Source organism: Poecilia latipinna, unplaced genomic scaffold (assembly GCF_001443285.1).
Source record: "Poecilia latipinna isolate Pla-1442-1.1 unplaced genomic scaffold, P_latipinna-1.0 Scaffold680, whole genome shotgun sequence".
In the NCBI taxonomy this organism is placed as follows: domain Eukaryota; kingdom Metazoa; phylum Chordata; class Actinopteri; order Cyprinodontiformes; family Poeciliidae; genus Poecilia; species Poecilia latipinna.
The window spans coordinates 56207-74081 of NW_015113296.1; the positions used below are offsets into that span (position 1 = coordinate 56207).

Sequence of the window (17875 nt, forward strand, 5' to 3'; positions counted from 1 at the left end):
TATATATATATATGAATAATTTTGGCTTAGTCAAAGTCTAGACATTAATCCAACTGAGAATATGGAGCCATACTTAATAACTGATCTTTAGGGACGTTTTACATCCAGTGTGATTGAATTTTAGCTGTTGCAGAATAGAAGACGTTTAATTTTCAGCCCACAAATGTGCAAAGCTGGTAACCCAAACAACCTGGAAATATTATTCATGCATCACTTTTTGCAAAAAATAAAAAAAATAAAAACTTCCTGTGGAAAGTAGAAAAAGAAAATTACATATCCTTTGCCTTTCACTTCACAAATATTTGATATTTTGTGTTAGTCTATTATATCAAATCCTAATAAAATATATTACTTAGTTTTATAGCCGCAAACAATCATAAGGTTTGGCTGAGTTTGCCTGAAAGCCACGTAATTTGAAACTGAATATTTCTGAAAATGAACTGCACCACCAGCTTCAAAACAAAAATGTGAAACTGATTTTTATGAACGTCAGTGTTTCATCGTGGTTATTTAAAAAATGATTATTTGCCTGTAAAGTCTACCTAACTTAAAACTTAATCACAGGAACTTAATTGGGTTTTGTACAGTTAAACCACAGTGAGAGATATTTGTTGCTAGTAGGATGCAACATGCAAAGGTTATTGTTGTAAACACAGCCATTCAACAGCTCTTCCTGCACAGACTCTGCAATTCAATCATTTGCAAATGTTTCATGTTCTTAATAAAAAATTGTACTGCCTGTAAAAGATGTAAGAAGACTTCTTGGCTTTTCTTGTTTTTGTTAGCAAATTCTTGGGAAAAAAAGACAACTTTGCATCTCTTCAACGTTAAACTTTTTAAGAATCAAAAAATATTATTAAACATTAAGCATGGGTTGTTCTCACAGATTATTCTGTAAACAGGAGACATTCTGGAAACTGCTTATGATGATGAGTCTAGTTTTCTTTGCCTCTGACTCACATATCAAGCATCTGCACCTTCCTGCCAGAAAGCACTTGTTACCAGGTAGCTAAATGTCAACAAGTAACACATAAAAAATGAATTACAATTTAACCAGAAGTCCCTTAAATGCTTGCAGATCCAACACATTTATGAACTGCAACAGTATGAATGTTCTCCTGAAAGAAGAAATCCTGACTAATGCCACATATTTTAGGTTCCCCTTGGCTCATGTGGTGATTGTGGAGTTCCCACACATTCATACGTTTTAGCTTAACATCATATTTGACATCTTCTAGAATACTGGACCTTCAAACCTGAGTCAGTTTTACTTTTAGCAGATCTAATCAAAAAGACCCTGGAACGTACAACATTTGTCTCAAGAACTGTTTTCCCTGATAAATCGTAAACGGCAAAAAAAACTTTTGAGTCTGTGCCAGCAGTTTTAGAAAAAAAAAAAAATTAGTGTTTGGAGCCAAACATCTAAACATGCATAGAGCATGTTTGATTTCAATTTTCCTTGTTGCATTTAAGTACCAAGATGAACCTAAACATTAAAGATTGTGGCTCCATGAAACAATTTAACAAAAGAAATGTGCAAGAGTGATTTCCTTCCTAACAGACAGAGACTTACTCTTATTTAAACATGTTTGACTAACCAGACAATCTGAAAACAGTTTGTGATGCTGCAAGATACAAACTCATGACTCATCTGGGTGCCAGACAGATAAAACCTACTTCCCCCATCAAACCACAGCACTGCCCAGAAGTATGCAGGTAGAGCTGCTTGTTTATATTTAAGATCTATGATCTGACTCAGTTGCTACATTTACATGTGCATCAGTTAACAATAGGAAATAGATTAGGCCACCCACAGACCTGCAGCTTTGTCTATTAAACTGTTCAACCCCCCCTTCATGCAGTTTCTCATTGTCATATTTCACAATGCTATATTCTAAAGCAATACTTTAATTTGTTTCAAATCTGCAGAATTAAATGTTACACAAGAATTACTCTGTTCTTAAAGCCATTTAACCGGTTTCATGTCTTATAAATTTCTTCACTTAACTTCACAATTAAATCAGTCTGCATCTCACACCTGGAGTGTGAACATGTTGCAGTCAATTACAACATAAAGACCCACAACCCACAAAGACAGGCCCTTTTACACCTTCCAGAAGGTTTTTTCAAAAAAATCACAATATCACGAGAAAGTACATACCCATATTTGCTGACAATAAATCTAAAAAAACCCCAAAAAAGCCTGAAATTTACACATGCGTTTCCCTGATTGGGGCATTGAAATAGTAAATGATTGGAAGAAGTGAAAGTTTGTGTTCAGGAGGACATACTGTTTGAACCTTCAGATTAAACTTTTTGTATCACAAAGTATCCAATGAATTATAATATCATTGGATACTTGAATTATAATATTATAATATGGTTATTGCTACATTTTGTAGCCTGAGCAACATGCAGTATTCTAACCAGCAATTCCAGCCGGTCATGGCTAACTAAGCTAACATCATCAAATATGCTATTTGATGATGAAATAAGAAAATTTATTTTTCTTATTTCAAAATGTTATCTAAGTAAATGTAACTAAGTAAATAGTTACTATCCATCTGTGGTCATTATCACAAAAAAAGAAGCAAACTTACTCAATTATAATGCTAAAACAGTTCGAAGTTTCTAAAAAAAAAAAAAGACGCATATAGACAACTTTTCCCTTAAAAAAAAAAGGGGGAAAAATCCCACTATAGCGCCGCTTTAGTTTAAATATCGCGAGGTTTCGTGTGTTGCCGAGTTGTCCTCCGGGAGATCTCGTGAGACCTTTCAGTAGTGGACTGCGCGGCTAAGGTAAGCGAGGACACCGACCGCACCATCAACACGGCACGTATCACGTAGGTTCCGACAGGTGACTGAATTATACGGGGGGATGTGTCGCTCCGGTAGTGGCCGCGCTGCCTCGGTGCCGCCCGGTCTCAGGCAGCAGCGGGCGGCTCGCTGGTAGCGGGATGCCCTCTGAGGTGATGAGCGGAGGGAGGGATGGATAAACGGATGAATGGGGTGAATCAAGACGGTTCAAACGCTAGCAACCGCCGCATCCAATTGTTTCTATAAAAAAAGTTGATAAATTGACATAATTTAGTATAATTTAGCTCAGAGCTATGGGGAGCCATGTGTGGTGAAATGTAGTGGATCTGAGGCTGCTAACGGGGGCACACAGGACGGCTGTAACGTTACCTAACGTAGCATCCCGGGCTAACCTGACACACCGGAGCTGAGGGGGGGGGGGGGGGGGTTAAGGCCCTGCTGCCCTTACTTACCTCCCTCTATGCAGGGATAAAAAACCCACATAGCCGAGAGGGGAGCTGGAGTCAGGCAGTGATCAGGTGCTCTGTCTCCTCTTTAGCACCATGGACAGGGCTGCAGAATATTTCCTGTTTCTGTTTTTGTTATCTCAACTAACTGAGCCAGCAGCAGTAGTATCTGTTTCTATCGCGTAAATTTGATCAAATTGTTAGCAACTGTACCCATTTCCACACAAATACAATTATTACCATGTATGTCATCAATTCATTTAGTTCAGAAAGGATAATCCTCTTGAAATTTCTCTTTAAACATTCAATTTATGTTAAATCTTTTAAAGTAAAGTTACTTCTGCTGCTCATTATGTATTTTTTAATCTGTTTCAATATTATTTAATTTAATATTTTCCAAGTATGGATAACTATGAGGAAAAAAAGTGTGGAAAAATAGGTACTTCCTTCATTTCATTGTCTAAAACATCCATCCATTCAGGAATCCATCTGTCGATTCATCTATGCATTAAAATAAAATCTGACATAAATTAATTATGAACTTTTGTTGCTTTCCAATAGCAGGGTTTCCCCCAGTGTATTATAAGCATGGTGGGCCACAAGGCTTTACTTGTGTCCCCACCAGGCTGAGCATTGCTTATTTACTTAAGTCTTTTTAAAATGTTTGCATTTTTTAAGGCTTTATAGTTGGTGTTCAGGTGTTTTTCTTCCAATCTTTCAATAACACATAATTATCAAGTGATATTTTCAAATTTCCTCTTAACTTTAAATATATTTTTAATTCAAAAACACGATGGGCCGCTGGACGAATGACTCCCCTAGCGCCCAACCACCAGGCTTAGCAGGTTTTCTAGGGGAAACCTTGAATAGGCTTAAAGCTACAGAGGATCTGAAAATTTGACCTGGGCAGAAAACCTGCAGTATTTCAGGTTTAATTCTCGTCATACTTTCCATTGCAAAGTGTTTTGTATTGTCATGGAAAATAAGTTAACTTGGTGTGTTTCTTTTTTTCATCCTGTAATGCAGCTGAAAATGACCCTTTACCATCAGATTCTGGTGGCAAAACATATATTTTTTTGTTCTCAAGTTTTGCTCTTTATAAAACTCAGAATACACAGGTCTGGTTTTACTGTGTGTCTTAAGGCAATTAGCTACAGCAGTATCTGGTGACATGGTGCCTGGCTCGTGTTTTAAATGCGTCCTAGTGAGGCCTGACAATGTAGGACATGCTGCATGTGCTCTGAGGGGTTGGCGTGGTTGCAAGCTAACATGTGAAGGAGAAGGAAAGGCTGTGAAAGGAGTTTGAACAGATTGTGCTGCTGCCTGGAGTCATGGCGCAGACATGCATCTCTGTCACCTTCTGACGCTGACTGTCGCTGTGCAACAGCGCTCCGCACCTGTTCAGTGCAGGATCGTAGTTCTTTTTACCATTTGCTTTATTGACTTATTTAAAAGAGACATTCATCAATAATCGGCAGAGTTGAACTTGTAAATGTGTGTGAGTGTAATCTCCATTTGCAGAAACTAGGAGGTTAAGATATCAAGTAGAATAATTTTCTAACTTGCACTTAATGAACACGTAATAAACAAGTTAAAATTAAAAACATACTCATTCATCTACAAACACTGTTTTATAGATTTAGGATGTGATGTTCCTTGGGTGTTACTCCAAGTATGAGAATCTGACTGGCTAAAGGCACAATGTGACTACAAATCTTTTTATGATATCTGCATATTTAATCCCTTTTTACAAACATAAATGAATGTCTTTATATCTTAGCAGTAAAGGTATGGCTTTGACTTTTATAGACAACATTTTCAAACCCTTCCTGTGTGTGTTTAACCCGCCATACAGTATGTGACAATATTAAACTTATGCTTTTGCAGTTTTAAAACTTTTCTTTATGTTCCGTAAAAATAAACTCAGTTCTTTTCACAATTTTTTTTATTTTTTACATGTTTTAAAAGTAAGCAATAAATGCAGCACTACAGTTTATTCCCTAACACAGCAAAATAACTTGCACAATTTTTTTCTATCAACATTGAGAAACAAACATGGGTTCAGCAACCAATCAGAGATCTTATGCTGACAAGTTATATATTTTATCTACACACACACGCACGCACGCACACACACACACACACACACACACACACACACATAAATGAGGTATTCAGATGACAACAGTGTCATCTGGAGGTGAACATAACTTCAGGAAAGTTAATACAGAAAACAAAATGTAGAGGACCGAGTTTACAACCCTGAGGTACACCAAGATTGCAGGTTTTTTTCTGCAAATATGCATACATTGACACACTAATACATACATTGACATCTGCTTATGCAACAAGTGACACATGATGGACAAAGTTAAGGAAAATCCTTAACATAACTTGTAAAAATAATTTAGAGGAGTCAACGTAGAACCCTGTGGTACACCAACATTGCTATTGATCATTATAGTTGACAGTACTTTTGTAGCTTCTTTTTATCGTTCAAAAAGGTTCAAGAAAGTCATTAATATACAAACTAAACCACAGATTATCTATTATAGACCCCTGAGGTACACCCTTATTGGTATCAAACATTTAGGGGAAAAACGGTTTCAGAGGTTTTGTTCACTATAATTCTTTTGTCTTGTTTCTTTTCAGTCCCCCTTAATTGTCGGTCCCCGCAGGACGACAACAAACTGCCTCCAGCACCTTGACGGAAGCACCAGAACCTGTTCTGAAGTCATGGGGAATATTTTTGGGAATTTGCTGAAGAGCCTCATAGGGAAGAAGGAGATGAGGATCTTGATGGTGGGGCTGGACGCTGCTGGGAAAACGACAATCCTGTACAAACTGAAACTGGGGGAAATCGTCACCACCATCCCCACAATCGGTGAGCTGAGATAATCACATTAATTTGCACCATCACAGTTGTTCACTGTGTTCACATGAAGCATGACGTCTCCCCTTTCCTCAGGATTCAATGTGGAGACGGTGGAGTACAAGAACATCAGCTTCACTGTGTGGGACGTGGGCGGACAGGACAAGATCCGGCCCCTCTGGAGGCACTACTTCCAAAACACTCAGGGTGAGCAGAGCTAATCAGCCAGCCTCAGCAAATGTCTCAGCTTGCTTTCAGAAAACGGTGAGTTCGGTCTGACTTATTCTTACTGTTTCAGGTCTGATCTTTGTGGTGGACAGCAACGACAGAGAACGTGTGAACGAAGCTCGAGAGGAGCTGATGAGGATGCTGGCTGAGGACGAGCTGAGAGATGCAGTTCTCCTTGTGTTTGCAAATAAACAGGCAAGAAGCCTTTACTTTTCAAACTGCTGCAGTGTATATAAGATTATCGTCCGTTTCGTGGCGCTCCAAGTATTTATTTTCACAGGTCGCAGTTGGTTTAAACTGTTAGAGGAAAAGAGCGTTCAGGACCCTGTTCCGACCTCCACGAACAAGCGAAAGTGTTTGAGATGCAGCAGGATATTGAAATGCAAGATGCATGTTTAAAATTAAGCAGAACAGCCCTGTCAGTCATATAGAAAGAATAATTATACACATTTCACAGCTTCGGATGCATGAAATCGTAATTATATGCCATAATTAAAAGCTCTGCAGGGAGCAGTGTGTGGGACTTATCCTCAGGAAATAAAAAGCTGTTACATCCAGTCCTGCTTTCTTCTTGACAAAGCTTATAAGGGTTGATGTTTCTTTAGAAAGCAAATCATAAAAATGGTTTTGCATACTCACCAAGTTTCCATAGCAACCAGTAGAGCCTATCAACATGCCAGCCTCTTGTTTCGAGGCATGCCAGAAAAAAAACCTTTTCCGACCACAGTTTTCAGCGCTACTTGAACTTTGACTAGAAAACATGTTCTTTGGTCAGTTGAGACTAAACCCACTCCAGGTGGGTTTGTTGTGGAAAAAGGCTAAATATTTGGAAAAGCACATAAGCCTTACTGATGAGCACAGAAGAGGATCTGTGATGATGTGGGCTGCGACTCTTCCAAAGAGATTAAGAACCTTGTTAGAGTGCATAACATTTGAAATACCAGGACATTGAGGGTATTTTTACACCTCATAATCTGCTAGACTCGGTTTGATTGGGGACCAAATTTGCGACATTTGTTACATTTTGAGCTGATGTGATTCACTTTCACACTGCACTGTGTCAAACGAACCAAACCAACTGAAAAACCTGTTCCCCTCCTCACCTGTGGCGGCGCTGCCTCAGGAAGCACTGAAGGAAACGTCATGAGCGCAGCTTCTTTCTTCATGAAATGTAAATAACAATGGTGTGGCATCAGCTTTTAGCGACTGTAGGATTTCTCTTTTGTCTTTGACGAAAGGACACAAACCATTTCTCTCGCTAACAATAGACGTGCATGTTTGTTTTGGTTGTATTTACCCAGAATGCCATGCACTACAGTCAATTTCTTTGCTTCTAGAGCGGTCTCTGCTAATTCTCTGTTTGCTCTAACCTCGTGAAATGTTGCCAGACAATATCTATTGATGCTACATTGGAAATTAAGGGTTATAAAATTTTGAAAAAATTGTTGCATCCTAACCTTCCCCCCTTGTATTGACAGGATTTACCAAACGCCATGAACGCCGCGGAGATCACAGACAAGCTGGGCTTACACTCCCTCCGTCACCGCAACTGGTACATCCAGGCCACGTGCGCCACCAGTGGCGACGGCCTCTATGAGGGCCTTGACTGGCTGGCCAATCAGCTCAAGAACAAAAAGTAAGAGGGGGCAAACCTGGAAAACACAGCCAGCAAGCCACCCCGATCCAGTGTTTTCTTTCCTCTGGGGATGGAGGATGAGGGTTTGGTGCAAGGGTTTTGAATGGTAGGCGCAAAACATGACCCTGGTTTCGAGGGAGACGTCATTTTTGCTCTGTGCTCAGTGGTTATTTAAAGAAAAAAAAAAAGGTTCATGTCTAACCACATACACTGATTCACACTAACCGTAAGCAGTCACAGCAGACACTTGCTTTTGCTCCGTCCACCTCTCGTTCTTTGGTTCGGTGTGCTCTGTGTTAGTCTGTAGGTGCCGTGTCCAGTTTTTGTTTTCCGGCTGTGAGTCATTGATCGTTGTCCCGTCCTGCAGGGTCACAGAGGTGTGTTACACAGCCACGTTACCTTTAGCGGGTTCTGATGGTTTGCTCTCCTTTCCGTTTTGCTAGCAGTGCCCAACACTTCGTCTCGGCGTCTAGATGCAGAGGGATTTTTCATCACAAACAGCTTCAAACATAATCCCATTAACTCAGGCCAACCTCTCTGTTCCTTCTGAAGAAAAGCTTCTCCACAGCATGATGCTGCCACCACCATGTTTCATGGAGGGAATGGCAGCTTCCTCCACATGCTAAACAAACATAATCTTACTGCTGTATTTTGGGGAATATTATGATATCCTGTATTTAACTCTGTTGATCTCCAGTCAACTTGAACCATCTTCCCAAAGTCCCTGCTGAAGAAAAGCCTCCCCACAGCATGATGCTGCCACCACCATGTTTCATGGTGGAGGTGGTGTGCTAAGCGCCGTGTGTGGAGTTAGTTTTCCTCTGCATCTATCCACACCTGCATGTTGGCTAGGTGCAGAGCGGCTTCTTCCTCAAGTTTGCTGTGTGTCCTGCAGAGGTGGGGGACATGGGATTAGAAACGTATTGCAATGTTTTGTGTTACTATTATGACAGTAACAGTAAGAACAAAAAAACATTTATATCATAACAGTAAGAAAAAAAATTGCTTGTTTTTTAGGTAATTATGGCTGTGACCACGTCACATCATTCGTGGCATCACAAATACAGATATTGTGCTTGAAAAACTTCCCCATTTGAATTAATTAGTCTTTTTCAGGATGCCGCTTATCTAAGGAACTGTGGTTTACATCAATAAACTGCACACAGCAGCTGCGCTTAATCATTTTTTCAAAGTTACTGACATTTATTGATGCTCGAAACAAACAGTGGAGAAAATTGCGGAAATAACAACTGTGATAATACCGTCGGCTTTGTGGGGTTTTAAAAAACGTTAATTGAAATTTATCGAGAGAACGAAAAATCTAAATTTGTATTACAAGATTTTTTTTTTTTTATCATAAATGATTTGATAAATGCCCACCTACAGTCCCCTACATGGGAAACATGAAACAGGAGATGGTTTTCTTTCTTTGAGACTTTCTTCTTGCCACTCATATCAAGTGGAGTCAGAAACGGCAGCAGCTCTGTGTCAGTTTCACTTCCTGATGTAGTTGTCCTGACCTGCAGAACCTTGCTTTACATTATAATAGCATTCTGCAGATGCATGCCATCATTGCTGGCTCTGATGGTTTCCTTGCAGGCAGCAGAGAATTAATAACTCGTGAACATCTCTCCCATCATGCTAGAGACGCATCCTCTTTCTGCCACATTATGGAAATCCTTTGAGATCCATGCTGTGTTAGCAGTTGCTTGTGGCAACCTGAAGCACTGAAACTGGGCATTTTAAATATTTAAACCTGTGCTACATGCTCTCAATTACCTGACATGGATGCAACCTTATCAGCATCCCTTCTTCATTCAGAAATGCCCAGATGAGGAGGCTGCTTGTAGGTGTTCTCTAACCTGCTCTCATTGTCGCCACAAAAAACTGACTAAAGCTCTGCGATCGGCATCGAGAGGCAGCAAATGCTTATGTATTTTTAGGACATATACAATCATTTTATAGTACAATCAAACAATTATGTAGCCTTCAGTTCTTACAAAAATGCTTTATATATCAAACATGACTTAAAATAAACCTGACTTTGCAATTTGACGCCTTGAAATTGGGCCACTGTCTCTTTAAGAAGCTTCCCAACACTCCACTTTGTTGTCATCATGACAAAACTCCTCCATCATCCTGTTTAAAACCATTCTTAGGAGCGTTGGACTGAAAAGTAGGTCATGTGGTGAACTCAGCAGACACGCACTTCCACCAGGTGTTTGCTGATTGTTGCTGCCGCTAGTCTGCAGGAGCTGAGTGGGGAAGCTTAGCTCCAAGGACAAGATTCATGGGAAAGATGATGCTTTGTGTGAGCCAGTGTTTTGCACTGGAGGAGATTAAAGGATTTCTCAAACATGCATGAAAGAATCAAAACGACTCTCCAGGCATGTTTTTGATGAGGGAATGACATTATAATATGATATAAGGTTAAAAAATGTCACACTACCGCCCCTTTAAAGTGAGACACAGCTGCTTGTCTAATGCGTCGAAATCATCCCTCAAATAGCATCAGGTTGTGTTTTTTTGTTTCCGTTTCCCCTGTTGATTCTGTCACTGATAGCTCAACTACTGAATGTGAAAATTGTGAAGGTATCTTCACGTGACTGTAATTATAGATAGTTTATGTTCTGTTTGCATATTTATTGAAAGGAGAGCAGAGTAGGCAGACCAACATGTCAGTGTTGTAGTTTTTAAAGACAATACGTCTCCACCTTCGTTTCTGACTGATGCCATCACGGCTGAAAGCAGCAGAATCTACAGATTTTTAACATTTTGCAAAAGTATTCACCTCTGCATTGACACAAGCAAACTTTGATAACTTTAATGTTTGTAACTGGATTTTCAGGAGGTCAGTACACAAGGAATTGCATAAGTGTGAAGTGGTTTAAATTATTACCTTGTACTCCAATCCATTATTTTATCAACTCTGGCAAGTTGGCTTGTCTTTTATGAAAACAACAAAAAAAAGTTATTTCCCACAGCATGATGCTGCCACCACCATGTTTCAAAGATGGAGTTGTTGTGTGTTCTGACACATTTAGTGCTTTGCTTGTTAGGTTCTAAGCTCATCTGACAGGATCAGATTTTTATTGTGAGAACAGATTTACTTCCAACTCGCCATCATGCATCACTTTGCGTTGGTCTGTCTCACCGTATCCTGACAAAATGCACTGAGGCTTGTGATTGTCAAAACGACCAAATACCAAAAGATAAAGTTCAAAAGCCCTATGAATACTTTTGCAAGGCGCTAAACGTCAATAAAATGTTTTCCCTGTGCCATACTCAGTCACATGCTATCAACAGTGTCACGTACTGAATGTCCTCTGGCATCTCATCAGTACGTTTCTGATATCTGACCCGTTATACGGTTATGGATCAATTCATTTTGGGGGTTCATGTGGCCTTATAGTTAAATTTTTAATTTGACTTCCACATATGTATCTATTTAAAGAAAAACAACCCGCTGTTTATTAGTCAGTGCCCCCAAAAGCCAGATTCTGCACTGCACTTCACGTCGATAAGGCAAACATTTCCTCACTAGGCGTTCTCTTTGTTTTGCTGTTTTACTGGATTCATGTTCGGTGGTTGGACTTCTTCTTCAGTTTTTCTTTGGGGTTTAAATAAACTTTCACGTAGACAGTGTCTGTAAAACAATGGTAATTAGTGTGGAAACAAATATTCCCCATCATTCATTCTTTACCATTATAGTTGCACAAGTAGATTTAAAAAAAAAAAAGTTCCAGTGCTGAATGCATGGAGACATCTGTGTGTGATGTAAGACAAGATCCTGCTGTATTAAAAAAAAATAAAATAAACTCATTTATTGTACAACCTGTCTCCCATGCTTGGTGTGGTTGTTACTGATGCTTTGTAAAAAAAAAAAAAAAAAAACTGACAGTACATCTTAATATCAGAAATAAGTTGAAATAACTTGTATTTCTATCAATTAAACTTAAAAGTTTTTTTTAAAGTCAATTAAAAAACAAAAGTCAGGTGTTTTAAGGACAGCACAAGTTTTGGGGAATTTTAAGTAAAAATAAATAATTAAACTTTGTTCCATGGACTCATTTCTGTTCAAGTTGACTTTATATCTAAAATGAAAGCCCAGTTGAGCATATTGATATTTTTTCATGAATTACTTTTTGTTTATAAATCAGAATGGGGTGAACAAGTAAAATAAAAAAAGGTAATTCAAGTATTTTTTAAGATCCTTACAGAAACGAGCAGAAAAAACAATAGACTACCCTAATTTTAAAGTGTTACTGCCCTTTAAAAGAAAACATTCAGTTAAAGAAAATATTTCAAGTGAACATGACTTCATTTGTTGTTCCTACTTATATTTTTAACAAGAGTCATGAACTTTTAGATTAAAAAAATGCTGTGTTTAGGGATTCTGCTGCGTCTTCAAAGGTTTTAATTCAATCTAAATTTGGGGCCTTAAAATGTCAGTAGTGTTTGTTTTTGTATTTTTTTATGTCAATATTTTCACTTAGTTACAACTTTAATGTGAATTTTGTAATATAAACACAACCGGCAATGATGCATGGCATCAAACGGCCCGGAGTGAAATCCTGATTTAAATGACTAATTTCTTTTTTCATGTACATCTTAAAGTTACATAATCATTTTAAGAATATTTTAAAATCCATTGAACCTTGCGGACATGCCGGATGAAATAATTTTCTCCACTTTATGGAGTCAGGAACATCTGGAAACATAAGTACTGTGCTGTGCCGATGTCCTGAGGCCATTCATGTTTTCTGCCTTTTGTCCGAGGAGGAACGGTTTGGCTGACAGGTTTGCATCAAAACATTGCCAAAGAGTGGGAAAGCCCTGCGCCAAAAACAACTTTGTCAAAACCAGGGATTAATTTGGTGATGAACAACACTTTTATATCCAGGATAATGAGGAACCTGGTCAAAGGTTGAGTGACTCAGGGATTAAAACACAAACATGACGGTTCCATGCCAAGGACTCCTCCCTTAATCCCACGTTAAACCTGTTGGTGTCTTTCCATAGACTAGACTTACTGCTCCTTTGCAACTATGTTTGTTATTGAGGAGCAAATGCCAAAATAAACGAACAACCCTGCAGTAGTCACATTTGTAAAGAATATATCGTTTAAAGCCTCTGGGACATGATTGTACGTTCACTTGTAAACGATGAGCTGCTGCGATGTTTGACCAGAAGAGGGCGACAATATTCCGCTAAAAGGACATGAAGGACGTCCTGCGCTACACGATTCAATGTCTCTGGAAAGGATAAAAAAAACAAAAAAAAAACAAACATTGACTCAAACGCATTAAAGTAAACTGCAAAATCAGCTTCTAAATTACAGTCACGCCATTTTATCACATCTTATCAGTTTTCTTTAGTGCTACGAATATAATAGAGTTCACTTTTGTTTGTTTTTTTTTTATTTTAGAAACACTATAAATATTAGCCTCTACATTATTAACTGGTTTGATTGCATCAGATCATGTTGCACTGATTACGCAGGGACAGATACAGGAAATCTTTCCTGCCACAGGCTATCACTTTATATAACAAATGTTAAGTTATTTTTGTATATATCAGCCCATTAATCGATATTGTACAGATTGTTTACAAAGCACTATTGTACAGACTATACAGATTATTAATTTTCACTGTTCATACTGTACAGAATCTTGCATCTTACATTTTATATTTTATGCATTTATTTTATTTTTATTTTTCATATTGTAATTTGATCTGTGTGTATGTGTATGCTGCAACCGCACAGTAATTTCCCGGTTGGGATGAATAAAGTACTTCTATCTATCTATCTATCTATCTATCTATCTATCTATCTATCTATCTATCTATCTATCTATCTATCTATCTATCTATCTATCTATATATCTATATATATATATATATATATATATATATATATATTTATTACATGTATTAAAGAGAACAAAAGCTCCTATTTTCATTATAAGAGAAATAGAAGAAAAACAAGTTTTGACTAAATTATTGAGCATCATAGCATTTCCAAGTGCAAATCTGTGTCATGTTGATCAAATGGAGTATAACTGCCAAAATATATTTGCTGACCCCTCCAGGTCTTTCATTTGTTTCACTTGCTGCTGTGGCTGCAGGTAAAACAGGTGTAAAAACTAAATATCCCTCGGTCAACTGTTAGCGGTTTTATATAAAGTGGAAGTGATTGCTGTGAAAACAGCATCTCGGCCATGAAGTGACGTAAAATCGCAGAGCTGGGTCGGACGGATCCGTACATTTTCAGCAGAGTTGAACAGTTTCAGACACTCCAAACCCCACGTGGCCTTCAGATCAGCTCAAGATCTTCTTGTGTCCATATAATATAATTAGTTGGTCAAATTTTGGACAATTTCCCAAGACAGTGGGAACAGTTTGGGTATGTGACCTTTCTCTTTCCAATAGGCACCATTTACTCACATGGATGTGCGAGTTTACTGACTGACTTGCACTGATCTTGTGACCAGCTTGACAGAACACCTTTAGGATGAATCAGTCAGAATGCAGACTCAGAGTCTGCAACGTTTTCTCATCCAACGAAACGAATGCCCTTCTGGAAAAAGGAAAAAAAAAAAAAACTGCAAACGCACGTATCTAAACCTTGTGGAAAGCCTGTCACAGCCGCACAGTGTGGGCTGACTCCATAATAAACCAGACGGAGTGAGAATTGGATGTCACTCCAGTTCATTCTGAGGGCAGACAAATATGTTTTTGCAATATAGCCGACGTCTGAAGGGGTGAAATAAGTCAGTGGGTTTTTATGTCTTTGAACAGGAAATTACCTCAGACAAAGCCAACACAGGAATATAATCAGCTTTCATAACATGTTTTGAACCAGCATCAAAGAGGTCACCTTACAACACAGCAAGCTTTTTTATAGTACTTTAAATAATCCTAAACAAATTGTTCTTTTAACTTAAATACATTTTCGCTTGGACCTTTTTCAGTATCGGGTCACTTTCTTTGACTTTTTCACATTATAAACCTTTGATGAGTGATTGTTTTGTATCTGACAGATTTGATTTGTGTTAAACCAAATTGTTTTGCAGTGATCTGTAGTGATAAGAAGCAGTTTTTTTTATATTTAATAATCCCTTCCTGTTACTAAGTGACATATTAACCTTTGTCTTGAACAACCTTTCTACCTTCTTACAGGAAAGTAAATGTTGTTGGATGGAGCAACTCAAGATGTTTGTGTTCCAGAGAGAGACTGGAGGTGCAGGCAGAACCAGTTACCGCAGAGCGGTTTGGCCCGTTTGTCCATTCCTTAGGTTGTTGTTGTTTTTTTTTAAACTAAAGTCCTTTTGTTTTTAAACCAAAGCAAGATAACTTATCTCAACCAGGAAGAAATGTTTCTTACAAGCAAATTAAACAATCTGCTGCTCTTGTTTTGCACAACCCATAGTCCCAAGTCCAGCAGTAAATTGGTGCAGCAGCAATACTGTGATGCAGCAATAAAGAGATCTTACACCTCAAGAACTTCAGCAGAAAGGAGTGGCAGGGGGTCAAAGTCTCCATGGGAGGCCAAGGAGGAGATTCGTGCCAGCAAACAATGAGTAACAGGTAAAGAGGAGCATTTAAAGCTATCTTAGTCGTTGTTGTTGTTTGTTGCAGTGGACAGTACGAATGTTTTTAGGTGACGAGTGAGACGCTGACTCACCCTGTCTGATTGAGGTGATAAAGCTAATTTTACATGAAGGAACAAGAAGAAAAACAAGGGATCAAAACAACTTTGACTGACATTTTACAAGGCGTAATAGAGAAGTTCATATTTTTCATCAGAAAAGACATTTGGAATAAATGCAAAGTGTTTTGCAGAGATATTTACACCTTGAACATATTAATCCTGAAACACGTTGGACTATCAATAAAGTTAAAGAGCTGCTGGAGTTTTCACCTCAACACATTCTGAACATTTTCATATCTTTCCCCAAGACATTGTTAGTCCAACAGATTTCTAGTCAGACTCGGGTTTTATTTATTTTTTTTTTTATGGTTTTATGATGTTCTGTTTTTGTCACCAAAAAAATCTGAAAAGTGTGTCGTACATCTGTGTCCTCCACCATCTTTTAATATAATTATCTTAGCAAAGTATCCTCTGCGTTGAGACCTCTCTGTGCCGTGTGAGGCTCTGGACTGGGATTGTCTCGGTTGAATGGAAACATCGGAGTCTGATCTCGTTGTTCCAGTCTGTTTAAAGCTGCCTGTTTCCTGTGAGGTTTGCCTCTGTGAGGAGCAAGGGTTTTAGTTCTGATTTTTCAGCTCAGTTTAGTTGTCAAAATTATTATTTTATTAGTGTGAAAGCACATGAAACTGTAACAAATACTGTTTCTGATTGTGTTGCTTCCAAATAATAAAATAAAATACAAATACAAAATATCCATAAAGTTTGATCAGCATATTTTATTGATGTGCCGAATTTTAACAAGAAAACTGAAAAATGACAAGGCCAAAATTTTTACCCCTCCTGACCTTTCTTTACATCAATCAGCGTTGATTCCTCAGGTGAACACTTGGACTACTCTGACACTTTTGGTAAGAAGCAAATTCATTATACCAAAAAAAAAAATTGTCATTCCCAAATATTTCATGGTGTGTAGAGCAGCTGTATGATGAATCACTGCAAAGAATCAGGAGACAAATTATGTTGTTGGCTGTAAGCGCAGTATTTCAAAACACTTTGGAGAAAAAAATAGCCAGAAACATCCACAAGGATCCCAGGGTCTGATTGTTTTTTTAAAGGTTTTGTTGGCTCTAGTGGCCTTTATTTGAAAGTAGTTTGATAAGAAAGAGGGGGAAGACATGTGGCAAATGTCACCAGGCCGGGAATCAAACCTGTGACCACCAGCATGAGGACCAAGGCCTCAATACATGGGTTGTGCTTTGCCCCTGCGCCACCACAGCGTCTGATTGTTGATGAGCTCGCCTCTTCTGGAGTTGAGACTTTTATGAAAGCTCTAACAAACTCCTGAACAACGGCGCATCAATGCCCTTGAAGACTTGAAACTTGGCGCTTCGTTTTGGAAGTTTGTTCTTCGGTTTGATGAAAATAAACTTGAGCTCTAGGGGTTCAGGGATGTTGCTTTTGTTTGGAGTAGGAAGGGAGAGGCCTTCAGCCCTAAAAAACACAGTTCCCACTGTTAAACATGCTGGTGGGAGCATCAGGTTATGGGGCTGTTTTGCTGCTTCAGGCGCCGTGAACCTCGTTTGGGTTCATGGGATCATGAAAGAAGAGCAGCATGTTGGTGTTAGAAGAATAACTTAAAGAAATCTGCTGCAAGCCTCACTTTGGGCAAAAAGCCTTAACAGAGCACAGATCTGAATCCCATGGATGAGTCTAGATGTGTTGGAGCAATTTGTCACGATGGACAAGTTGGTTTATAAGAGACCCACTCTAGTGAAGAACTACAGATCACATTGCTGACCATTAACAGCTGCAGCCTTGTCATTTTTCAGTTTTCTTGTTACAAATTGGCACATCAATAAAATATACTGATGAAACTTCATGGAGATTTTGACACGGGTCACATCTGAAAAGATTAGATACGCATCAGATTTAGGACGACATATCCAAGTGGCCTGGGTCGCGTTTGAAAAAACTGGATCTGTGTCGTTCAAAAAGATCAAATACAAATCTCATAAAGCCAAAAAAATTAAAAAGGATTTAGATCACTTCATGCTGCAGTGTGAATGTCGTCTGTTTCTCTTGGACGCAATGTATAATGAGCAGTTTTTATCATAGCTAGCTATTTCCACTTAAATATAAAAACTTTTTATGCGTAATTCTGATAATATATTTTGTTAATTTACCATGCAACACCTGTACAGTCTTACTTTCACTCTCTGCAC

At 38.5% G+C, this 17875-nt stretch overlaps 1 protein-coding gene across 3 annotated transcripts; it reads left to right on the top strand.

Moving 5' to 3' along the window:
• The first annotated feature begins 2710 nt into the window (after positions 1–2710).
• On the top strand, positions 2711–9333 carry arf3b (ADP-ribosylation factor 3b). 3 transcript variants are annotated; one of them, XM_015044516.1, is made up of 5 exons: positions 2711–2799; positions 5916–6147; positions 6232–6342; positions 6434–6558; positions 7842–9333. In XM_015044516.1, the coding sequence occupies exons 2-5, from the start codon at positions 6000–6002 to the stop codon at positions 8001–8003; spliced, it is 546 nt and encodes a 181-aa protein (XP_014900002.1). In that variant the 5' UTR covers positions 2711–2799; positions 5916–5999; the 3' UTR covers positions 8004–9333. The 3 variants fall into 3 exon arrangements, with proteins under 3 accessions (XP_014900002.1, XP_014900004.1, XP_014900001.1); XM_015044518.1 differs by having other exon boundaries at positions 2775–2843; XM_015044515.1 differs by lacking the exon at positions 2711–2799 and adding an exon at positions 2943–2969.
• Positions 9334–17875: the final 8542 nt, after the last annotated feature.